Source organism: Dromaius novaehollandiae, chromosome 7 (genome assembly GCF_036370855.1).
Source record: "Dromaius novaehollandiae isolate bDroNov1 chromosome 7, bDroNov1.hap1, whole genome shotgun sequence".
Lineage (NCBI taxonomy): Eukaryota > Metazoa > Chordata > Aves > Casuariiformes > Dromaiidae > Dromaius > Dromaius novaehollandiae.
In genome coordinates this window covers 21,738,376-21,765,003 of record NC_088104.1, presented here as the reverse complement: position 1 = coordinate 21,765,003, position 26,628 = coordinate 21,738,376, and the positions used below count along the sequence as shown (strand labels likewise).

Here is a 26,628-nt window from a genome sequence, read left to right as displayed (position 1 = left end):
GAATCTGGAATTGGTGGTGGGAAGAGTATTAGCAGAAATGGAAGTCGCACAGTAAATGTTGGTGAGCATATTAAGGAAGAGCTCCAAGGGTTAGAATCATGCAGTGCTGCTGAGGTTTCTTAACACCAACTTCATTTGTATCAAACTTCACTGAAATAGTGATTCTTGCGGAGTGCTTCTGCGTCTCCTGGACTATATAGGTTTGAGAAGTTTAGATGCTGTCTTCCCCATTTGCCTAAACCCATTCTACTTCAAACCTGCAGTTGTGCCTGGAGGAAGAGAAGTGGTTGACAGTGGTTATGCTATCACAAAATCATCGCAAGGCCTCATGATTGATAACTGGTCAGTTGACAGGCTGCTGGCTACTGGGCCTGTGGCCAAGGAGAACCATTACATAGTTTTGGTCACACTGGTATAATTGCTTCTAAATGGCATTCAGTGAAATACCATTTATTTGCATAGGTTACCTTGCATCTAATCAAAAACCTTAGCTTTAGTATTAACCCTGGCTTTTATAATAAATAATTACCATGAGAATATAAAATTTGCAATTTAGCAGGTGACAGCAGTTAACAGTGACACAGCACACTTACCTAAAGCATTGAACTGTTCTACTCTAGGATCAGGAAACATTCACTGAATGTGCTAGGTTCTCTAGCCTGACTGCTAATCCAAGAGCTCTTGTGTATATTTTTAAAAGGATCTGGAATCTGTAGCCAGGGAGGAAAAAAGGGAGTAAGGGGAAAAGAGAGAGCTCATGGTGAATCATGGATACTACCTCCTGTCTAGATAACAGGATATTAAGAGCTAGAGGCCACCTATTATTGACTTATTTGAGGCCTGTGTTCAATGTGTTTGCTGGCTGTGGAACAAAGATCGGTTTCGGTGGGTGGCTGGTCCTACCAGGCCCAAGCAGCATAAGCTGAAGCCATGTAGAGGCCAAGAGAGATGAGAGGTGGCCTGTGCCTTTGATGTGAATGGGAAGGAAGAGGCAGAGGTGCAGCCTTAATGTCCAGTGTGCATTTCAGGGGAAAAAAACCCAACACTTAGAAGAATTGTAACTAGAAACACTTTCTGTATGGCGATTTCCAGTACAAAGTATAAATGGGAGAGGTCTTCTGGAAATGCTGACTTGCCATTATCCACAGCTTGTAGCTGCTCGAACTAGTTAAAAACAAATGTGGAAATAAAAAGGGTTTCTGCAGTCTGCCTATGTATATATAAAACTGAATAAAAAATGCAAACAAAAGCTATTCAAGCTAAATCCCATTTCTGTGTCAGAAACCAAGAATTATTTGTTGTATAATTCAAAACTCTCCTTAGTAATGAATCATTTCTCTATTTTATTATCTCATTTCAGGGAGCTCTATGACTATACTTTAAACAGCTTAACAGTTTACAGGGTTTTACCATGATCAATTGAATATTCCCCTTGTTCTACGCTCCACTTTATAGGAGGTCACCCTATTTCCAAAAATCCTTTCTCTCTCACTCTTTAGCAGGAAATCTAAAACAAACAATAATAGTATAATAGTAATACCATTATATATGTACATAGTGCATTATTGTACTTATACATTTATGTAAAAACCATGCATCAGTCAGATGGCTATGTGGGCTACTAAAGTTTACCAGAAAAGCTAGCATCAGTGATCTCACTGTGCTCTCTTACACATTCATGAACATAATTACACAATTTGAAGAAGGCTTGATTTAAGGCAAAACCAGCTCAGCCTTACTCCCTGCAGGACAACACAGGTCCTGAATGGTCCAGAACAGCAGAGCCTGTGGTGACGAGCAGCCTCAGCCCCCATAAATGATGATCCTGGATCCTCGGTGGCTCTACTTGGGCATGGTGCTATTAACTGCAGCCGAGCTTCAGCAGCTTGCTACACCTGAGGATTTTGTCTCCTTACTTCAGGAGTAACTACTGACTCACACCAGCATGAGCAGAGAATATGTGAGTACTATTTATTAATCACTACATAGCTGAATCTTAGTGCTAAGCCTTCCTATGTCTGAACTGGCATCCTGAATCAGAACACTTCTCTTGAACATTGTTTTATAGAAAAGACTTTATCCCTATGGCTTACCAGGTGCTGGAGCATGGTTAGTCATACATAGTTCATGGCAGCTCAAAAGCAGTCTGATAGCATATGTTTGTGTATTCTCTTCTCTGTAACTCCTAATAAATTAAAGCTCTGAATGCTACCTTAAACCCTCTGAGGACTTTTTTTTTAATCTAGAGAACAGCACCTGATCTTTATCAATTGTTACAAATACAAATAACTTAGCCATATATAATTTGTCATCAATGAAGACTTACGGACAACTCACCTTTTACACATCTAAAGCTCAGTATTTATAAATGTCATAAAGATGGCAGAGAGCTGTGATTTTAAATTATTGTCATAATAAAGGAATCTTAATCAGCAATTTTAAAAATAATTAAGCAGTTGTCCTGAAATCTAACAGTATGGCTTATATGCCTTTGTTACTGTTGAAATGATTTGCTGTATGAAAAAATACTGAAAATGTCCACCAGAGGGAGCTATTGCAAATTTTTTTCTCTAGCAGTTGTTGAAAACCTTTCTTTCGTTACTACATAACCAAACTGATCAAATTTACTATGAAGTGTATAGAGGAATCACATAGTTTATTCCATTGGCCAAAGAAAAGTGTAGACATTAGTGTTCCTTAAAGTGCAACCAGATATACCAAAAAAGGCATTTATATTCATTTTCTTAAATATTTATACACTGGTTAAGTTAAAAAAAATTTTGAAACTGTTTCTTCTTATGCTACGGGGAATGGGAGAAATGCTAGAAATTTCACAGTGCGTCTTTAAGACAGGCACTGTGGGTCCGGGGGAGGAGATGTTGTACTAATCCTGGTACGGCGAGACAAGAGAGGAATGTCTAGACTGCATAATAGAAATAAGATGCACTGTTGATGTAACGTAGAAACCTGTTTTACTTCATTGCAAACAAATGGACAATATATATTGTACAATATATAATAAAAATACAGCCGATACAAGTGCCACTAATTAACAAAAAATCCTAATGTTAAGACTTAAAAATGCTCATTTTTGTAATATATACATTGCAGTAATAAGCCACAATAAATACATCAAATTCCATATCATTCATAATAAATACTGAAAATATAAATACAGAAGAATACAGTTAATTTGAATAAATTATTACAACATAAGGTCTAGGTTACGTTCTGTTGAATATTATTGTAGCTTATATTACCCTTTGGCATCTTTGATGTTACAACTTTTTTTTTTTTTTTTAAAAAGGAAATGTGTAATTCATGAAGCTGTAGAATTATTTTCATGTACATATTTTAAGATGAACTTTCTTTCCTTTCACTTCTTCAAACAGTTTTAAAGTAGCAGTCCAATTAAAAATGTTGCTTTTCTGTTGAGACCTCCATAATTTTAGCATGTAAGATTATCTGTAATGTTAACGTTACGGAATGGAAAATATTAATTCCTTTACATAATTATTTTTCTCAAAAATTGCTGAAGTTAGAAGTAATGTATAAATTTTAAACATATGGCTGCAATTATACCACAATTTTACTAGTCCCATTTGAATGGACTACATGTCTGAAAGACCATCAACTTAAATGCTTTTGAATCTATGCTGCAGTGTATTATTTACTACTTGCCAACAAAAATTTCAAAAGCAATTTTATATTCTTATGGGAATATATATCTATATATAGATATACAGACAGATGAATCTTTTGAAAGACAGAGCTGGAATAGACAGTGTAAATTTGACACAGTCCATATTTGTTAAAACGATGAAAACACTTAACATAGAACTGTAATACTGTAATAATAAATGTTGGGGGTTTTTTTCCAGAATTGCTATCTATTGGCTGTAGATGGAATCAAATCAAAGTAACGAAATGCCGTGTTTTATGTTAGCAGGTATTAACCAGCACATCTGTATTAACAAATTTATTTTCAAAAGATTATTACACCAGAATGCAATGTAACTTAAAGATCAACTTTACTAAGACACTATTACAGGCTGAGGCTGTTAGGAATGGATTTGTAATTACAGATTTTGACTATTTTTGCACTGTTAAATGTCTAGCGCTTATTTTACATCAAACACTTTTTTAACGTTTCACAAACTACACTTCGGACATATTTCCATAGAAGTGCCTACAATCAGTCAATTAAAAGAAGGGCCCAGTGGTTAAGCAATGTTTATGTGGGCATTGTTATGTGAGAACTAAAGTGGCGGTATTTGGTGTGTGATGGTTTGAAAAAAACAGGATGCTTTTTTTTCTAGTCTTGTTTTAAGAGAACCAGCTGCTGCACACAATGACATGATCTTTTGAAGAAGATGAACATCTGTGCTCAATCTGCATACCAGAAACTCACAGATAGGTGGCTGTTTTTACAGCAATGCCCCAGTACCCCAGCAAGGTTGACCTGCACCCATAATCCCAAACAAAATTGCATACCTAAAAAAAGTTTAAGGTGGTGAAACCTAGAGGAATTAGCTGCCAATAAGGTACTAAATCTCATTTGAAAAGCCCAAGCTGAATTGCTAGTAAGAAAGACAGCTATTTCTTCTTTGCCTTTAATGTCACTTGTTATCTGAGAAATTGGTTGTGTTAGAACGTATGCCTGGGAGCTGAGTTAACGAAAACGGTATTTTAACATGCCTCTGCAGTTGACATAGGCAAAGAAAAGACAGTAATGCTGTTTCTAGAGTTTCATTGTGTTGGTTTTTTTTTTTACCCCGTACTATTGGATAATCATGTTTTATTTAATGTTTATCTGCATCCAACTGTTATGTTAAAAAAAAAAAAAAAAAAGACATTTCCTGTTTGCACTGAGTTCATGGTTTTGTTTTAAAATATATGAATTGGCATAACTCGTATCATGTTCTAACATGACCTAACTTGTAGAGAACATACACATGTCTATCTTTTGTCTGGGCATGTCTTTATTTCCTTTTTTTCTGTTATATTTTCTTTTGTCCTCTAGAAAAAAAAAATTTCCTTCTCATCAATCTACCTCTTGCCTTCTTCCTTCCTTTCCTCTATATTGCCCTTTCTGTTGTCCCCTCCCCCCCTGCCCAGGGTGTATCCACCCATGCCAAGACAAAGGACTGTCTTGATCCTTGGGTTATAATAGTGGTATTGATATTTATCTTCCATTGTTCTTCCCGCCCATACAGAAAAGCTAATCCAGTCTTCACAGGTTGTTGAAAAAGTGTACAGTTAGAGAAGTACACACACATGAGACAAACTTCTTTTGACTTTGTTCCATTTGAGGTTTATAAAAAAGCTAAAAACAAAAACAAAAAACTTGCTAAAGAGTCATTGCTAAGATCCAAATGAAAATAACTGAGCAAACAAATGGAAGTTTGCCCTCTGATTTTTTGTTTCCTAGCCTGGATGAAAGACTCGTCTTCCCAATTGAGTGGTAACATTATGGAGCATCATGAATACGGTTCTCCAGTTGGTGGGACCTTCTACATGCTGGGTATCTTCCTAACCATGAAGCCTATGCAGTAGTAAAGCCACACACATTTTAATTTTCCTTTTTTCAGATCCAATTCACTTCCATTTTACAAAAGGGTGTTTACATTTATTTATTTATTGCTAATGTCTCACTGGTAGTTTTAATGGAAATTTTTTGTTTCCCTAGGTGATGTTTTTCTGCCTTCCCTTATTTGGGATTTTTCATCCAGTACTGGGCTGTGCTACATCAAGACTGACACTCTTCCCCTAGATCTACGCACATTAGGAGACAGTGAGTATCTCATACTGTACATCTGCAGCCGGTGGGGGTAGGTTTCCTTCGTGCTTGTTTGCATGCATGGAGTAGGGGCACCTACAGACCTTGTTGGGATCAGCCCCAAAGACTCTCTAGTCAGAGCCTACAGGGTACGCTTTCCCCGAAGTCCCAGTCCATCTGCGTGCTAATGTTAAGTGAAACATAAAATTAACTCTTCTAGCAAAGTAAACGATAGCACAGAGGACACTAGAGTTGCCCTCATATACATTTCAAACCTTTTTTTTAATGAAAAGCCTTACTGTAAAACAAACCTGTCTCAGAGACAAAGATGTGAAAAGAGGAAGGAAAACAAAAGGCTACAAAACACTGAGATGTCTCCTAAGTTGGATGTGCTTATAATAAGTCAAAACGTGGTATCAGCTAGTAGGCTGGCAGAAAGGTCTCAAGGGTGTTTATAGCTTTCCTTCTCCTTAAGTGATAGCAACAACCTTGTGGCACATTTATTAGCAAACAAGTTAAAAACTGCCTCTGATTTGGGAGGGGGAAGAGACAATGCACAGGAAGCACTTATGAACAACTCAAGCAGGTGCTCACTCAGATGTCTTTACAACTAAATCACACTTTTTCATCACTTCACAATGTTCTTGCTTTCGATTGCACACCTCTTGGAGAAAAGACAATTGTTAATTAGCACATAGACAGTGATTACTGAGAACAGCAAAATTAAACAAGGTACATTGTTTTTTAAAAGAAATTTTTGGAAACATTCAAAAAGGCAAATGTTGAGATTTCTCTTACTCACTAAGGAACATGTTAACAAACCAGACTCCATGTATCTATTTTCTGAAAATAACTGTAGTTTTCTACTATTTTAAAAAAATAGTAATCAGATTTAATATTTTAGAAATAAATTCTATAGAATATATTCTCTGAGTTAATTCTATTTTTTTCTATGTATTTTACATCAAATGTTCTGTAACCATAATAAAGTAGAGGGTACCCTTTAGCCCCAGGAGGAAAGCATAACATCCCTAAACATTTAAGGATTTCTCATCTCATCCTCTATGATGTCTGTTCCTGACTCCTTCAGGAAATTTAACAACTGGCACAATAACTAAGCCCAGCTCATGACACTGCTTTACAGTATAGACCACAGCACAGACACGAGCTTCTTATTTAGCAAATGCCCTTTAAACAATATTGTGGGTCCAATGTCTCTTTTGCTTTAGCTCCGAGTAAGGCCACCTGCCTTGCCTCGGAGGCAGCCTAGGCATGGAGTTTTGACTCAGGGAATTAACCTGGCAAAGGAGGAAGACATGCAGGGGAGTAAGACTGCTTTTGCTGCCCTGTGTGGTGTTGTAGGCAAACTAGTCTTGCTGCTCAAATGTTAAGCAGTCTATAGGTAAATGTTAGGTATTCAACATAGCTTTTATTCTAATTTTCCCATTTTTATGGTGAACTTTATTATTAAATTTTTGCTCGTTAACTTGATCCATGGAAAGAAGAGCTTGCTTTTGCTATATTTCTTCTCTGTGGTAAAATTTCTGTTCACTTCTGAGCAGGATTGGGCTGGACTGGGAAAGTGTCTCAGTATTACAGAAATTTAGTAATGATGCCAAAAAAAGATGCAAATGATATTTTGGCTGATCTATAGATTTTTTTTTTTTTAATCACTACATATCCAAGTACCTTACTACCACAGCACAGAGAATGGGGGTGACATGGGGCAGGGGGGGCGGTGACAGAGCTGGATGAAGGCAAAGCCAAAAACAGAGTCCAGGTCTCTTCTTTCCTAGCCCAGTTCTCTATTAAGTAGATCAGATTTTTAGCAAGATGTCATAAACATCTGAAATACTCAAATACAACACATTTTTCTGTTTTGTGTACAAATGTATGTATACAATCTTTATCCAACTAATTGGGCTTACTGAAGATACACTCTCAACTGATGGGAGAGGTGCTACAGGATTGGTTTGTTAGGGCATTTACTGAAATATGACACCCAGGTAAGATAAGAAACTGTATCTATAGCTGTTAGTAATCCTGTGAGTAACACCACCATGAACACTACATGCAGCTTCTACAGACCTTGCACAAAAGGCAGGCTAATATTTTTAGTTGACTCAGAACAATTTAACAGATGAGTGAGAGGGCTGAACCATATTTATAACAAGTGAAGATGGTTACTAAGAATAATCAAATGGCCTTTAAGGAAATGATAGATGTCAACTCAAATTCTGATTCATGATCAGCAACTTGTGTAAATGCAAAATAGTAAAACTTTTTGATCTGAATGGAATAGAGCTGATCAGAAATTTTCCTTAAAAAAATGAAAAGAAATACTAGAAACTTTTACTGACCGGCATTTAATTTTCAAAGGATGTACTAGTGGGCATGAATTATAGCTCTAAGGAAACAATTGCAATCACTATAATTGCTTTTTGCCAGCAAAGTTCCAGTTTCACCTCTAACAAACATCAGTTAAAGCTTTATATATAAACTTTAACAATGCATTTCTTAAGAGAGTCAAAGTTCACATTATGGGAAAAAAGGCAGTCCATTTTATGTGCTGTTTCAGTGATCTTTAGTGTGGAAATTTATTTTATTCTTACAGAGGGAACTGCTTTTCTTATTACTAATTTTTCTGAACTGCCTAAATGTAATCATAAATTATCTGCTAGTTTATTATCTGCCTTCTTACAAATAATTATTAGTAGCTAAACACCTTGGGAAATAAAGCTGATACAGGCTATCAGTAAACATTTCAACAAATGATGCGCCAGATCTATTCAGAAGCACACACTGCTCTATGTTTATCATTTAATAACATAACTCAGTGCACAGAAATAAGCCTACCCATAATGAAAGGAGTGGTTATCAACATTAATGATAATTACCTGGAAAATTGGACACATCATATATTATTATATATAAGCCCAAAAAATGAAGCTAAAAAATTCTCTGTCCCATGCTGTAGTAAGCCTTTTTTTTTAAGGCTTTTTTTTTTCTTTTTTCCTCAGTACAAGCTTTATATCTCTTAGAAGGCATGTTAATATTATTAGTATAGTTACCAGGAAATCTCTGTCAATTATAAACACAGACTTCACTTTTTAAGTTGTTCCCAGAATTAAACAAGATTTGTTTAGTTTGTATCCTGAAATCAAATCTGGATCACAAAATACCAGACCACATGAAGGACAAAACAAGGGTATTACTATCATCTACACTGTCTACACCACGGCCCAGTAATTATGTTCTCAGTATTAATCTTTACTAGGCATATGTTATTTTTCAGTTCCCAGGAACTAGCTCCTTTAAGCAAGGGAAAATAGCATAGCAAAAGCTCTTTATATAGCCACTGCCTTCTTTACCCCTCACTGTATCAGCTACTTGTCAGCTTATGCCGCATGCTTTGGAGAATTCAGCTGTATTCACCTCTGATGCTACAGTGGCATAGAAGATATACATCTGGGTACTCAGTTTATATAGATGCTAATGTTAAGGAATCCTGGGTCTGAAGCCTGTGGCGATGGAAATATTAAATAACCACCATCTCAGTATTTTAAAGCTAGCTGAGATGTATTTTATAAAGTTAATTATGTACTGTGCTTGCTAACATTATTAAAGATATTTCTCATGTGAAAGCATAGGGACCAAGAAAAATTCTTATTGCTCAGTAACGGGGTGAATAATGAAACAAAACTATTTCATTTAACTTTCCCCTGAGAGTAATACCCTGGTAAAGTGTGCCTGATCGTATCCTCCCGTGGCCAACACACACTGAGGTTAAAAAGCTGCTACTGATTCACAGCTACTCTTCCAGCTCAAGTAGTAGGGATTTGTGCTTTCGGTGCTGGTGTTGAGTGAGATTGCCAGATTTAAGCCTGCTGTTAATGCAAGATGCCTATATACAGAGACTTGTTATATCTGCCTGTAAAATATCTTGAATAGCATTATACTATTCTCATTCTTACATGCAGAACTTTTTATGAACTGTTCCTAACATGTTTCTCTTTAAAAATGAAGGTGGGTATATACTATATAGAGTGGAGAGTACATGCATTTACCTGGCTACTCAACTGTTAGAGAACGAGACTGGAGTGTTCTGTGAATAAGAGGAACAGAGCTCAAGGAACTGCTGAACAGAGAATCAACATGACTGCACTTACCCAGGAGATGGAATACTTCGCAAAGGTGGATCCAGTCCCTAGAGAGCTAGGACTTTTTAATGCAATTCTTTTAAGATAAAACACGTAGGACTTGGTGTGGAAACAAATAAATAAAAAAAAAAAAACCCCTTCCTGGCTACTACATGGAGTAAAAATATTTTGCCAATTTATGTAAAAATAAAAATTGGAAATCATTGTGCACAGTTTTCATAAAAAAACAATTAAGCTTATTTTTTAAAAAGCATTTTAAGTCTGGCAATCTTTTCTACTGGAGTATTGTACATGATGTCATAAAAAGCTTCTAACCAGAAGAGTCACTGTTATGAGCTAAAATTTACACTGTGTTTACATGCATACTGCTAACCATCTAGATTTGATTAGATAAAAGTTAAGATCCTGATCCTTAATTCAACAAATAAGACATGTCTACATTTCAAACTACTGGATAAATAATAAATAATATTTCAGTATTAGAAAAACAAAAAATATCAAAATAATTTTGAAATTAAAATAAGGCAGGGCAGAATTATCAGTGTATAGAAAAACAGGCTCCTGCATCTCCTTCTCTAGAAGAAAGCAACTTTAGTTAATAAATTAAAGGTTGAGACATAGATCTTTTAATTCCCTTTTCATTTAAAAAAAAACGGAGTACGAGGTAATTGATATCCACATGATGCACTTTTGTATTTTGCTTGCAAACTGTCACAGATACAAAATTTCTGAAGCTATGTTTCTCACTGAATATGCAGGTTCCTGCACCTAATTAGGTCTCTAAATCTGCGATATGATCAGACGTCCAAAAAAAGGCAGTCTCATATTTTATAAAAACTGCTAAATATTTAGGAAAACCTAGACATTTTCACATTGTTTTCCATGCTTCATTTAAACTGTGATCAGCAAGACTTAGTCTTTATAAATTGCTTGCTGAAATAGTCATAAACTGGCTTGGGAAAACTTACCGGTTTTGTTACAATGATTAGGATGCTATTATGTTACGTATACCTCAGAGTCTGGAGCTATGGCATTTCTCCAAAATAGTTCACAGTTCCCATAGTTAATAAAGTACTGCAAAATGGCACTAAAGTGCATAAATATCTGAATGTTTTGTAGGGCTAAAAGGTGCTGTGTAAGCTTAAACTACTGCTTTGCCATTATATACAAGATCATTTTTCTTTGGGGAGGGAGAGGTTAGTTCTGAGAATGCCACTGATTCTAATTTTAATGGCGGATTGTCTACCTTTCACCTTTCTAGAAAATGTAAATGCCCCCTTTCTGACTCTTCAGTTTGTCCAGAACAGTAAAAAGAGAAAAGAGTACACTCTAAAAATGCATTTCAAGATAACTAGATAACTTACAAGGAATAGTGTTTTAAAAAAAAAAAAAAAAAGTACATGGTACTCCAGATGAAAAGTGGACATGCTCTTTGTTATTAGCTATGGATCTTCTGTTCAAATGAACATGCTGTTCATTTTTATCAAAACATGAGTACTAAACTACCATAAATTAAATACATACAGTACAGAACAATTAAAATTTTTTGTACAGTAATTACTTTTACATTAAAACTCACCATCTTTCCAGATATGTTGAAAATTAGGACTCTAAACATGATTATTTCAAAGTACCATTTTTAACAATCTTGCACAGGCCCGACAATCAAAAACATGAAGCTTTGATTCACATAGCTTGGCAGGTTTCACATACTTTGATAGGTAGGCTACTTTGAATATATATATTTTTTTTACTTATGCTTTTTTTAAAATCAAAAGACAGTTTGTTTCTTTAATCTTTACACGAACTGTCTGTGTGCAATGCCACTGCCAATGTATCTCAAAAAAAAAAAAAAAAGTGTCTGGAACGTTGACCATAGTCCAAGTGTTGTCTACCTCTTAAAAAAAGTAAGATTCTAGGAAATCTAATCTGAGTGCATTTAATAAAGGAATTCAGTCCTAGAATAATTTTAATATTAAACAGGTACTGTTTCTACCACTGGTGATTTGATGCACTCTTCATGCAGTCTGCTTTTTTCTGGGAGGTTTAGCGAATTCTCAGCAGGGTGGTCTTGTAAATGACTGTCACCATTCAAAGCTGAAACAAATCCATCTTGAGAGGGACCTTTCAAGTATGAGTGAAATTCCACTTGAGGATGGCCTGGCCTATGTTCAGTGTATAAACTGTTACATGGAGCGCTGTTATCACCTTCAGACGATGAGCAGCAAACAATCACTGAGGGATTTGCAGAAGGGTAATGAGGGCTGCTAAAAGTTTCCTCTGATTGCCGCGTGTAGTCAACAAACTGTTCTGAAGTCATGTTGTAAGGCACCAGAGAAAGACTACCATTCTTGACAGCATCTCTTTCTGAGTAAGTCTCACCAATCTGGTTAGTAGTGCCAGCAACATGGTTCTCTATTTGGTAATACAGATTTGAAGAGTTAGTATAGTATGAGGCATTTTTAGAGTGGTTTTCATGCACAGCAGTGCCATCAGAGTAGCAAAGGACAGTAGGAAGAGGCACCATGTCAGCATGGGAGCCCATGCTTTCCACAAAATCATCTGCTTTTTCTTCTTCCTCCTCTTCCTCTTCCTCCTCCTCTTCATCATCTTCTGATTCACTAGGGGCTAAACTTTGTGTGCTAGAATCTGTAACTCCACTACAAAAGCTACTCCCATCTTCCTCTTCCTCATCTTCCCCTGGGCAGTCCAAGTCCTCGGCTGACTGAGAATGCATAACTGCAGCCTGCGGTTCAGGTTCAATCTCAAAATTCTCTGTGATTGAATATTCAGCTGGATGGGGTCCTGGACTCATAGAACTAGTGTGTGCACTTATCTCACTGTGGCAGCCATTTAGTGCAGGAACTTGCTGCTCTCTATTTTTCTCCAATTCAAGTTTCATTATTGTGTGCAAAAAGTGAGTCCGTACACGGATAGGATTAAATTCAATTCTACCTGCTGTATTGCTACACCCTTCTTTAGTGCAACCACATGGAAAAGACATACGATCCACCTTTTAGAAAAAGAGAGTACAGATTAGTAATACATATCATAAATCTGGTGTTATGACAGAACCTAGTCAGCCTAAAGAAACAAAACAGGAGTCACCTGAGAAGTATTCGTGAGAATAATCCAAAATAACAATAATTCAGACAGCTAACCTGGAGTTTAGCAATACTGCAAAAAATAGTAAGGCATGGATTTACAATGTTGCAGAATAGGAAAAATACTTCAGTTTCACAGCTGTAGGCATTACAGAGTGGAACAAAGAATACACAGTTTTTCTATTTACGGATCTGCTACAGCTACACTAAATGTGTTCAAATCCTGGCAAAATCACTAGCAGGAAAAAAAAAATTATGGAATTTGATGAAAATCATGGAAATAATTAGAAACCTAATGAAACATGAATTATGTATAAAAAACTTTGTAAAGCTTCCAATAGGGCAACACCTGACCACAGAAGATAGGAAATGGAAGCTTGAATACGTGTTAAAAGATACTTCAGTCAGTTGTAGATGCAATGTTGTAAGCTCAACAGACTGTGGGCAGAACTTACGTATCTAATAATACCTAGCTTAAATATCTAAAAATGTGAGTGAATCCACAAATCAGGTACTTCAGTCAGATGACTTAAGGTCTATGATTTTTTCATCTACACTGTGATACCTAAGCATAAAATGTAATGCAGAGGAGAACCAAATAAAGCCCAGACACCTGAAGATGAAAACAAACAGCAAAGAAGGGAACATTATTTAGAACAGCAGAGAGAGTTTTGCTTGGGTTTAAGTAATTATGAAAAATGTATTCATGGAGAAATCAACTCAGGTGCTAGCAGCTACTCAAGAGAATTAGTGGAAGCATCTTTTAGGGGACATTCTGGAACATTTACAGCTGTACATAGGAGACCATGTAAATGTGTGACACAAAATACCTTTTCAGTTCAGAGAGAAAAACTACATGACATATTAGCAGTTGTACTCTATTGCTGACATCTGCATGTTGGGTAAGGACAGTATCATAGGGTTTCATGCGTTGCTTCTTACTGAGTTTTGATTATAATTCACATTTGAACAGTATGTGAACTGTCTCTAGACTAAAAGCTAATATCCCTTCTGACATCTGCAGGTTATTGATTCGTCTGTTTTCTCCATTTGAACATTTAGATAAAGGCCAGAGAAGAACATGAGGAGCACTGTATTTGTATGTGAATGAAAAAATACCAGATAAATGTGTATAAATGTGTGCGTCTAAACCAACTGTAAAATAAATAATGGTTTTAAGGAGATAATTTGTACTGCACACAATATACTCTTAAACTGGGCCTTAAAAAACTAGTTTGAGATCCACAAGCATCATCATGTAATAATTCATTTAATGATTTTCCATAATATGTTTAGTTATCACTTTAACAACAACAAAAAATACACACACACACCCCTTGTTAGTTAAATGACAACAACAATATAGATATTTACCTGACATTTTATGCCTGCAAGACTGCAAGTACAAGTTTCTGGATCACAGAATACACGGCAGTCACAGCCACAATCCTCTCTGGACAAGCGGATGGCTCGCAACTCGTGTTTCTCTTCCACATCAATCTTCTTCACTCCAGAAGCTCGTAGCAGTGCCCTTCGTTTTTTTGTTGGCAGGGGTTGTAGAAAGAAGTACTCATCTACTTCAGTGTTGTCTAGATCAATATCATCATCAGAAATGTCATCCAGTGTCAGGGTATTAGCTTCTTCAGATTCCACTGTACCATTCTTTGTCATCTGTAATACAGAACAATTAACATACATAATGTGTAGACTATACTTACAAATGTGTGTCATATATGTAAATACATGTAATGAATTACAACAGTAGAAAGCCATATGTAAAAATCCTGTTACTTGTCATGCCTTGCTCTAGTCTCCACAACTGTCAGTAAGTTCTATAATATAATCATAGATGGGGAGGTGAAAAGGCAATTCATTTTTAGTTTCAGGTTTGTCATGAAACTGTATTTCTTATAAACTCCAATTTCTTAACTGTTCTTTATGTCCTTTACCATATGCAGTAGTTTGGCAGATCTCATGCCTTTATAAGATTCTAGCCTTTACAAAATTTCTGCATAGGATGATTTTTCTGAGCCCTCAATTGATTTTAGTTCCTATTTCTTAGCACTTTGTAATTCTTCATTATCCCTCTTGAGCTTAGTAGTTATTCTACCAACACTGTTCCAGATTAGGTTACATCAGAGATTTCTAAAATGGCATATTTATTTTATGTACTGTTCTCTATCCTCTTCCTCATGTAGCCTGACAACGTATTTGCTATGTGTACAGCTGAGGTCAAAAAGCAGTATTTCCACTGAAGTGTTTGCGCAGATGCCTGTATCTGCTTATTATTTTTGAACCTGTAAGTCACTTAATATTACCTACTTTCTACCTCTGTAACTTCAAATTTATTTGCAATAGATTTCATGCTGCTTATGCATACAGCTTTTCTGAAGTTCTTTACAGTCATATTAGGTCCTGAAAATAACCTAAATAATAGCTTTGTGCCATCATATATTTTAGTACTTCACTAACCAGTCCAGATTATTCTTAGATTGTTAATGAATAAACAAAGAAATATGGTGTTAACCTGTTGTGGGGGATCTCGAGAAAAGCTTTTTCCTGCTCATTTCCTAACAAGATTAATTTTTGACCCTCTGTATATACGAGTTCCCTAGCACTATGAGTTCCCTAGACCATTTCTGATGTATAGTTTTCCTCTCAAATCTTTTTAAATTTGTTTCAAAAGTAAATGCCCATGAGCATCAAGCACAAAACTCCAAAGGCACTTTCCACTTTCATAAATTAGTACACTTCAGTGCCATGTGTGTCATATGTGCTTGTAAACCATTTCATATAGAAAGGCGTGTACATATTCAAGAAGAAAAGAAAAAGATGAAAAAGGCCACATTCTTTCATCTACTGTACTGAAGGAAGGGTAACTTTTCTATCCATGGTACAGCTAGCTTGCTACACCTGCCAGATAATAAAACTAGAGCTTTTATAAAAGTTCTTCTGAAGAGAAAATTGAGAATCAAAAGAATAGTGAGCGCTAAAAAAATCTTGAGAGGGATGGTAACATTTACTACATGGAAATGTATTTTCTCAATCTCAAGTTACACACACTGAGCATGGTACCACAGCAAACATCTGTAGCAAGTGCAGTTATGTGACTGTTTTGTCATGCAATGAACCCTTATTCTTTTAGTTCTATGAAATCATTTTGCTGAAAATGGAAAATGGAAAAACAAAAAAACATATTCCCAATGTTCACCCTGCACTAAGCAATGTTTTGAATTGAGGCTACTGACTTACACTAGCAGAGCACCTGGACCCATAATTTTGCGAACAGAATATGATATAAATTGTATTTGTACAGTGGTGAAATCTCAAGTTTTGTTTGCATTAAAACACTGTTTCATCATGGGCATCACCATGATCTCAGAAAAATGGCTCTCAGTGAATGTAATTTGATTGTTTCTTACCTATAGAAAAGTAAGCATTCAAATTAATTTTGTTTGCTTTATTAAGCTGCAGAAAATTTTAGCTTGGCCTGTTATCCCAAATAGATTTTCAGACACCCATTTCACATAGAGATACAATTCTGAAGTCATAGCTGCCGTTTCCTGGGTTTTATGCATTTCACTGTTAGCCATTTAAAAATTATCACTGTGTAGTGAACTCCCTTTTTTTCTGCTACCTAATCCTGTCACCTCTCCTCCTGATGCTCCATCTAGCTATGTTTACGAGTAAGAAAGCAGTCCTGAATCTGACCCACCTTACTATTTCTGCTTTTTTAATGTTCCCAACTGGGGTAGGTATTTTAGTTTTCCCATTTACATTAACAGTTTGGCCTTTCCACAACCTTCTGGATTGCAACTGTCATTTTATGGCATAAATGAATTAATCAACAGTGGGCTTCTGTTGACTGTTTACTGTCTTTGTGATTGCAGTTTTGTGTTTATAGCAACTGGATACAGCAATCACAGAGAAAAAGAGATGATTCAGCTACTTCCTTGTTAAGTCAGGTTAAAAGCAATACCCTTTGAGGAGAAGAGTCCCAGTATCATGACTGGTAGTCCTTACATACTGTGTAAAGACTATACATTACACTACATAAGGAAAAAAATCTCCTTAGCATCAGTAATCATTCATTCCTCTTAGCAATTCAGAACACTGAGTTCATGCAGAGGTGTTCTGCCATTTCCACAGCTCCGCGTTACAGGCATTACTGTGTCCTTCTCTTTCCAGTGTATTCTCACTCCTTAACTACAGCCTTCGGAGTTCGACGCCCTCATTCTATTTCATGTTTCATTTTAATTCCATGTCTGTTATCCCTATAACGTTCAAATCCCTATATGTGCATATACTTCCAGTTCTTTCTTCATCTTAAATGCAGGCATTTTCAAAATGTCCTCTCAAACTACCTTTATATTTTTTCCTACTCTGTTTTCTACTATTTATCTTTTTTTATAGGGGCTAGGAAAAGAGGGGTAAGAGCTCCCTAATCAGTTCTGCTTGACTCTGGCGCAATGGAGAGATAATTTACTCCAGGTACTTCGATGTATTAGTTCAGTGAGTTAAGGAGAGAAGCTAACATTAGAACTCTTCCTCCTTCTGTACAATCTATGGTGAGAGACAGGTAAATCCATGGATTGATTAAAATCATCTTGAATTAACTGCCTGAAGCTAGTGTGTGGGAATACCCCACTATACATGCAACTTAGCCTGAATGTTCAAATCCAGAATGCCATCTTTTGAACAGATTTCAGGGGTTTGTTTGTTTTTCCTTTTTTGTTAGTTAGGTACAGCTAAGTACAGTATATTTATGTTTCTTTGCTTTGCTTTTTCATTCAATAGGAGAATGACTTAAGAATTCTGAGTTCTCCAAATAAATAAATACAGATGACTCAACCACTTCTTTAGCGGATCAGTGTTACTTAATGGCCTATCAGAATTTAAAAGTGAAACTGGGAAGGGGGGAACAATTCTGATCCAGTCCATGCTTCTGTAATATTTTTTTTATTATATGACTACTTAATAAAAACTAAGTTTCAGTCCTAGGAGTAGAGGGCTTTCACCTCTGAGGTGAATGCTGTAACTGCTCAGCTTACAAAGGCACATACAAAACGATACCAGACCTGTCGTGTTTTTTTCTTCCCTTCCTGTAAATCTACACAGCAGTAGAGCATTAAGGGGTGGATACCAGTCAGGTGCTGAATGCTGTATGCAGCCATCAGACCATAAAGCCAAATATTAGGGCATCAAGTGAGATTAGACAGCAGTTTGCAGTTTCAGAGAACTTTAGCTCATCCTGAGTCCTTTGCTGCATTGCTCTGCACTCTTATTCATCGACAAAAAAAAGTCTACAAAATTGTTATTTGGAATGGAACACTACACGTTTTTTTAAATCAAACTGCATTTTGTTGTGTCCTCTGATTTTTTTCTCAAATTTGTCACCCAGAGAACAAACGCTAATGGTGTCCATTATAGAAAAACAATGTATATTCTAGTTTCTCTTTAGAAATACCACACTGAAAAAATGACATTGAGTTGGGAGGCTTCTTGGGGGCTGAGAATTTTGGGGGTAACCACTAACTAAGAGAGATTCGTTATCCAGGGTGGGAAATAAAAACACACAGAATTTTTCCAACCTTGCACAAAACATAGGGACAAGTTGATCTCAACTATTTCGACAAGAAAACAGATTTTACTTCTGTTTTTGCTTTGCAGGAACCAAACCCGAAAAATTCGGCTCCAGATGCAAATTCTGTAAATGTTCAGATCTAGGGTTTTAGTTGGAGCCTACTGATCTTTCCTCATTTAATAACCCTTATTTTTCTGCTTAGCATATTCAATACTTTTAGTTAGGAGCTTGAACGTACTGTCTTAAGAATGATAATAACTCATAGGTCATTCAGATTATCACCTAATTATTGTGTTTATTTCAAACAGCAAAAGTGGGTAATTCTATTTTCTGCTGACACATAAATTTCTGCAAAGGTGACAACATGGTCTGGACTCAAGTCTCTTATCACAAGCCTGTGTTCAGAGCACTGGGTCATGCTCTCAGTCGTCATTTTACTGTTTGATTTTTTAATACACTCTCTTTAGGTCAGTACATCATAGATTAAATATGGTCAGAATGAGACTAAGTGATCAATCAAAATATCAGATAGTTTGATTAGCAGCCAACACTTGCTCCTGATGGACTTCAGTGTACTTCTCCAACAAAATAGACAGGATGCAGTCATGATCTCTGCATCAAATGATCAGATGGGGAAATTATTTTTTGTTTTTGTGACTGGTTATTTTTGCCTGGCAGAGGAAACAGCAAATGACACAACCACAGATGTAAAGAAAGAAATTAAATACTTCAACGAAAGGTTGAGAAAAGTAAGATTTGAACATCTCTCATACAAGTAATTGAGTAACTACAGAAAGAGGAAGATTATCAAGGACCATCAAATTACATTTTCCTACTCAAAACTACATTAAGTTCTCCTGATCGTGATAACATTGCTTATCTGAATTAAACTTTGGCATATAGATGGGTAAAAGTTAACTAAAGGTAACTTTCATGACGATCAATATGTGAAGTCCTTGGGTGAAATTCACTTCAGTTCTGTAAAACCTGTAAAATTTAGGTTAGACACATAGCACCTTTACCTGCCCCAGCTGGAAATTATTCCTTACAATTTCCTACACTGGAAACCAAAACAAAACATAGAGTTTTAGTTTCTGCAGTTTTCTCTAGGAAAATTGAACTCATTTTCAGTTCAATTCATTTTAATTCTGCCTGTTAGAACTACTGGCTTCTATTTGTACCATTCAACTGTAGAAATTAAATAGCTCATGGCTATGTATACTAGAGTAGGATACAGCCTTAAGTTAAAGATTTGTGCAAGTTCCTAGACAGCACTAGCAAGTAAAATTTGAATACTCTGTCCTAAAATAAAACTAATTGGCCAATTATTGACAGTTCCATGATAGACTTGAATGAATTAAGTTCATTCATATATGTCTAATGCAGATAGTGTACTGCTACTTTCTTTTCTTGGAAATTGTTGAGCACACACCTTCATATGCACCATTATAATCACACCACTTAGGTTTCCTCAATAGCTTTTTACCTAGCTTATAAAGAAACCAAGAAACGGCACAGAGATTTTCAAAGCAGCTATTCAAGGGTTTTACCATTCCTTGCCATGTGTTCATGCACGTTCCCTAATGTCTTATGGAGATAAAAAGGCAGGAAAAGGGATGGAATCTTTTTAAACACATCTTTTTTTTTAAAAAAAAAGGAAAAAGACTCCTAGGGTAATTCTGTTCAGAGGCAAACCCACATCCTTTTCCATTTGCATTTGCCCTGTTTTCAGAATGAGAATAATCTGTGCTGTTTTATCTATCAGTCCACAGATCCATGAGCCCTACCATCATTAGGGTCATGCTAATTATTTTAATGTATCTTCATTTGAGGAAACGTTATGAGTAAGCAGTAAGGAACATTCCAGCTAATTTACTGTGCTTGCTCATAACGTTTACTCAAATTGCAGCATATTAAAGTAAAGCCTCCCTTGTACCTTTCATCTTGACAAGATGGCTTTCATGCCCAGCTTGCCATTAGACTTTTCACACTCAGCTGCTAATAGTGTGTATGCCACAACCAGCAGTGTTTACACCAAAGTGCTTCTGCTAAATGGCTAAAGTCACTTGAAGATGATTTTAAAGTCTTTCTCTGATTTTAATTAAGAGAAGTTTCTTATTTGGCTCTCTACTTTTAGCAAGTACCTAACAGTACGTAACAGTCTCAATTCTCTATATTACTGTATACCTGTTTTTTTTTAAACAAATTCTACAAGAGATAGTGCCCTCTACCTATTGACTTGAACAGTTTAATTCAATTGAAAAAATTAACAAACCAGGAAAACCAAGATTAAAAAAAAATGCTGAAACTTATTTCTTTCCTTTTGCATGTAGATTTTCAAACAACAAAAAAAACCTTTTCGAACAAACTTTGCCTTACTGCAGTTTCTCCTTTTCTTCATTTTTCTTTGCAGATGTACAGTAATTTGGATGAAAATCCCGATCAGTACATTTTAAATAAAGATCATAATCACTGTCATTATCACCTTAAAACTCTACAGCCTTTCCTTGTTGTGTTTATTTAGAAACCAGGCAAATAGCAAAACAGCTCCTCCATCTCTGTAACAGGAAATCACCACGGCCCAATTCTTATAAGCAAATAAAACATCCTCAGTGCTTTACAGTCATTCTTCAATATAAATCAAGGATTCCCACATAGGTTTTTGGGAGGGAAAGTGTTTCTTTTTTTATCTCAAATCAAAACTATTTCCTAAAGGAAGTGTTCTGTTTCCTACCTCTTTATATATGCTCTAGAGTGGAAAGAAATATTTTACTCTACTAAAAGATTTAACACTAATTAGATGCCACAATTTTTAAGACACTCTCAGGATTCTGAACGCTTAACCACGATTTCTTCATATCTGAATTTGAAACTTTGGAGTCTGTTTACTAGTCTCAGAAAGGTTAGTAAACTATTCCCATATCAGCTGCTGAGGATCGATGAAGAAAGAATCTTGGCAACGCTGAATTAAGTGTAGGGTAAGGATTTTTCCATTTGGGAAAAGGAAACAATTAAGACAGGGAAGAATGCAAATCAGGCTTTCATTATTCACTCAATACTTATGAAGAGATTTTGCAGAAGTTTAACATTCAGAGTAGAGATTATCATCCACTTAAGTATTTATGGTGCATGGGAAAATGTGACAGGGCAGATGGAAGAATGCATTGTGTTTGGAAGAGGAGCCGAAAGTAGAGTCTGTGTTTTAAAAAAGAGTGGGCTGGAGTGAAGTAGTTGAAAGAAGATCCATCACAGCCAGGAGATGAACTACGAAAGCACACAGAGGCAAGCTCTATACTCAGTATAGATGAAAGCTAAGAGGTCTCACCCGGTCTTTAGAAGTAAATAGGATTTATGATCTTTCATGATTAACTTTCTCCCAATAAAAAGGAAAAATGAAATATTTGCATGCCTTACTATTCTTTACTCACTCCACTGGGGATTCCTCCCTCTCTCCATTTCATCCTCTATCTGTATTTCTGGGGAATATATGATCTGAGCTGAGTCCTGGAAGTCTGCCTAGGGATCTGCACAGAGTCATTGGTTACACTGACACAGCTCTATTCACATACAATGCTCTGAAGATCCTGTGATGCAAGACATTTAGAGGTATAATCTCTCTGTTCAGTGGTTAAATTAATAATACTCAAGCCTTTCGCTTCCAACCTGTACAAATATCCGTCTTCAATTTCCTCTTGTCCTGAGTGATTTTATGTTTGTTTTTATTATGCCAGTTCAATTTTTATAAACTATTTAAGAATCTATTTAGCTATTCAAATAAAAAACAATTAGGAGACTGAAAAAAATAATTAGAATAATAAGAGTCATATGCACTTCTCCAGGAGTTCAGATATAGATCTGTGGGAAAAATGCTAAGAGGCATTTCTCAAACTGCGTGGATACTAGTTTACTTTGGGCAACTGTAGTAGTGTCTGACACAGAAATATAATATCATGAAGGGGCTGTGAAGCACAGTAGTTTGGCTACAATTCAAAAAATTGTTCAATTATAATTACAGGATTCACCTGAAAAAAAGTCCAAAATATATGGGGGACAAGCAACTATACAGGAAATATTTCACCCACCAAAAATATAACAAAAATGGAAGTTTTGTCACCAGTTTGAAAAAGACACAAGGGACACTTTCAAGACCATAATCTTCTCCTCTATTCTGCTCTCCTCAGATGCACAGTTTATTTTCTCTATTCTGCTATATTTAAAAAGCCCTCTTCAAACCTTTAGTGTGGATTTATATCACTTGGTATCTCCAGTTCTGACCAACTGAACTGATATAGATGGTTAATCACCCTTTTGTGAAATATTAAACACTCATGCTGGTAATAACACGATACATGATCATATAAATTAGTACACTAAAAAAACTAGCATAACTGTTTCTTACTTTTTGTCAAATTCGCTTTAGTTAGCCAGGAAAATAAGCTGTTTCGTATCCTGTACTTATTACCACGATGTTACCATCTCTTGTCTAATAAGGGCACTGTGCAAGGTCTCAGAAGACTCATTCTCTTTCTGGTGCTTCTAGACTTCTGCTGGACACCCTAGTCAAGGCTCAGTTACACTGCCTCTCTGCCTTTGTTTCCTATCTGTAGAAAACAGGGAATAAACAACCACCCCCCTGAAAAGCTCTTTGAGGTACACAATAAAAATAGCTACAGCAGTACTAAGTATTATCAAACAAAAATTTATCTTCAGTGAAATAAAAAAGAAAAAAAATCAGTATTTACATTGAAAATAGAGTTGACTGCGAGGAAGGGGTTTTGTTTAAAATGTACAAATTGGGTCCATATGACCCTAACACTGCCCAATTAAGTGCAGGAGGCAGGGATCAAAGTCTCCAAGGAATTTTTACCTTTAATTTTAGAGAATTAAGTTTTTCCTCCCTTAGATGCTCTCTTAACATTTCTCGGTGAAGCCTCTCCTGTTCCATTGCAAACTCTCCAAGCGTGTATTGGCGCACACTGTTGTGGCGAGTGGACATTCCCAACGTGCTTCCCCCTTGGCTGGGAACACTGGTGAAGCCTTGCCTTCTTGTGAAGTAGTACACAGTAACACAGTTAAAATGGACATTTTTTGTTCTCTTCCGCTTCTCTCTCTTCAGGATTGAAGAAGCTAGAACAGAAGCAGATTACATTTATGATAACTTGAAGTCATATAAGCAAATACTTTGTCACTTCAGTAGTTTAATTTGCCTTAACAATACCTGATTATGCTAAAGTTCGGGGGAATGCACTCCAAATGAGGAGATAAGAGCTGAAATATTTATAGTATAGGCAAACCTAGAAGCTCTTACAAACTGATACAACCATGAACATTATTGTCTATTTCAGAACAGAAATTCTTGGCTAGGACATTTGGGTTTTCCCACAGCACTTTAATAATGTGTTATCATTTCACCAAGGCAGCAAATAAAGCCTAGCAAAAGGAACTTCTTCTAATGTCTCACCTCAAAGATAGCGACTGCACCTCTTTGAACGCAGTGAACACAATGACACTACCTATGACAGGAGTCCGGAGAACAGTGGACCAATGTCTCTCACAGAGCTATAAGCTCTATTATTATTCTGTCAGTAAGGTTACAGCTGCAGAGATGTATGGCTAGATCTTCATATCACTGGATCATATTAGAGGAGAAGATTCCTATCTTATATTCTAAAATATGTGCAATTAGTGTTAGAAAAACTATAAAGGCAATATATGTAGTGTTTCAGACTGTCTCAGAAATTCACAGCATCATCATCACGGAATGATAATATATGAATAATGCTGATTAAAAAATCTGATGGACTTTCTTTTTCTTTCCCTTCATCCTTATTTCTGTTGCCATCCGCTGAATACGTGTGTGTGTGTATGTGTGTGTGTGCACACGTACTCGCTATAATGTGTAGAGTCTTGATTAAAAAAAAAATCTATTCCTTTCTCTTTTCTAATACCCCATACATTCATCTCTCTTGCTCAGTTTCTCTTATACAAATACACAGTATCATATAAAATGGATTTATTTAAAAATAAATGTGTTATTTTAACTTTTAAATATTATTCTTTTTGTAGGGACATTTAGTAACTCCTTCCAGTGATACCGATATATTGTTTCTCGCTGGTAACAATGGTAAGCCTTTAGATTAAAATAAGAGAGACAAACTTTAGAGAAACGTAAGAGACACTCCTTGGTTTTTAAGACGTGCCAGCAGCCTGGTTTATTTGATTTATTGCAAAATGACAACAGGATGTTGAGAAAGTAGCTAACAATCTACAGCTTTGCAGCTTAGATGCAACACTTGAGCGGGGGTAAATGAGAGACCTAACCGACAGAATTCAGGCAGTAAAATGATTTTAAAAGTGCCTGACCACTTTTGAAAGAGTTGGAACCATTTTATAAAAGCAGTAAGGTACAACATGATGTACAGCACTGATCTAGAATTGCGCTATCTCTAGAGACTGGAAGCACTTGGCTTTCAGCCCTGGTTTTGAAACAGGTTTGGTTTATTGTCATAGTTAAAAAATAGTTCATTCTCAATAATATTATGTAGCAAAACGATAATCAGAAATGTAGAAAAAAAGTCACTTTTACATACAGAAATTCTATCCAAAAATTAGTATGACCTACCTAGCTATATGAGAAAAAAGTATATTAGAAAATATATTCCTGTAACCAAACTACAGTTGGCATGCCTCACTAATGTAAAAATATTTTGCATTCAGTACAACACTGAAATAATTATTACTTTGACTAAGTACTGATAAACAGCTAAAATTATGGTTTGTTAAATAAATAATATGCACTTCTTCAGATATGCTGAAGGTATGCTAGATTTCATATCAATAAACAGAGGTCCTATATTCATGGAAATGTTCTCAGTGATACAACTGCTTTCCAAAAAGGATGTAGGATGTACATGGAGCAATGAAAAGATAGACTCTCTTATATTAGATATATCTAAACTTGCGTCCAAGTTTAAGCAAATCTCATATCAAGAGAACCTGTCAAAAATATTTATAGGAAGGTTTTACTGGAGGGAAGAAAATGTGTCAATTTTGTATAATACTAAATATTGATTTAATGTACTCTTGTTTTTCATATATGCCGTGTTTTCAAAACAAAATTGTTACCATTAATAAAACCAAGTTTTTAATAGAATCTGAAAGATGGGGTAATTTTGACATTGACATTCTCTTTCAATTTGGAATGAAAACAAATACTCTGAGTCAGAAATTCCATTGCCTATATGCTCTTTTACACAGGAAAGTGCGTATTAAAAAATCCTGTTCCTAGCGAAGGAGGCATATGAACCATTCTGGGATGTATCCAGTATCTGATGTAATTGTGTTGATATTATTTGAATCTCAGTTGCATCTTGCCTGTATTTGGGAGGCAATACTGATAACTACCAAAGTGCAAGCAGCATTTTTACCACGTAAAAGAATCAGCCATAAATGGGATGAGAGATAGTACTACGGTAAAATATTAAAGGAAAGAAAATAAAGAAGGTTAAATCAAAAAAAAAAAAAAAAAGGCTGCTTCTGGATGAAACAGAAGGTAAATATGCCCATGAATTGCACACACTAATGCCTTTGAATCTGTATCTGTGAACTTCATTATCTACTACATAAGGTCTAAATTTAAAGAAATTTGTTTTAGAACTTAGCTATTGGATTTTCCTGACATCTTTGCTTACTGGCAGGAATACCAAATGTTGCAACAAAGCTTCTTTGTTTTATATCTGTCATCCTTTTCATGGAAGAATTAGATTAGACTACTTTCTTTCTACATATAAAGGAATCAACTTTAAGTTTATTCACAATCTAAACACTGATCTTAATAGTTAAATGAACTTCAGAAGACGACTGTGTGATATAACTTTTTCCAATCCAAAAAAAGAATGTAATTATGGTAAAAATTAGATTACATGAATAAGCTTTTCCAGTATGGCATTTGGGGAAAGGGAGTGCACACGTGTGCATGTGTTTTGTCAAAATTTAGAACAA

The 26,628-nt window shown here is 35.8% G+C and overlaps 1 protein-coding gene and 1 long non-coding RNA gene across 7 annotated transcripts in view; one reads left to right on the top strand and one right to left on the bottom strand.

Moving 5' to 3' along the window:
* Positions 1-2,955: 2,955 nt before the first annotated feature.
* CSRNP3 (cysteine and serine rich nuclear protein 3) overlaps positions 2,956-26,628 on the bottom strand; it is a 116,538-nt gene continuing 92,865 nt past the window's right edge. For all 6 annotated transcript variants that reach the window (XM_064514872.1, XM_026094161.2, XM_026094185.2 and 3 more), the window contains 3 exons: positions 23,495-23,754; positions 14,418-14,714; positions 2,956-12,952 (listed from right to left, as the gene is read on the bottom strand). In XM_064514872.1, the coding sequence (XP_064370942.1) occupies positions 11,915-12,952; positions 14,418-14,714; positions 23,495-23,754 (1,595 nt within the window). In that variant the 3' untranslated portion in view covers positions 2,956-11,914. The remainder of the gene's footprint in view (positions 12,953-14,417; positions 14,715-23,494; positions 23,755-26,628) is intronic.
* LOC112979778 (uncharacterized) lies at positions 5,695-25,780 on the top strand. The gene is made up of 2 exons (XR_003258266.2): positions 5,695-5,794; positions 9,806-25,780. It is a non-coding gene; the product is annotated as an uncharacterized LOC112979778 (long non-coding RNA).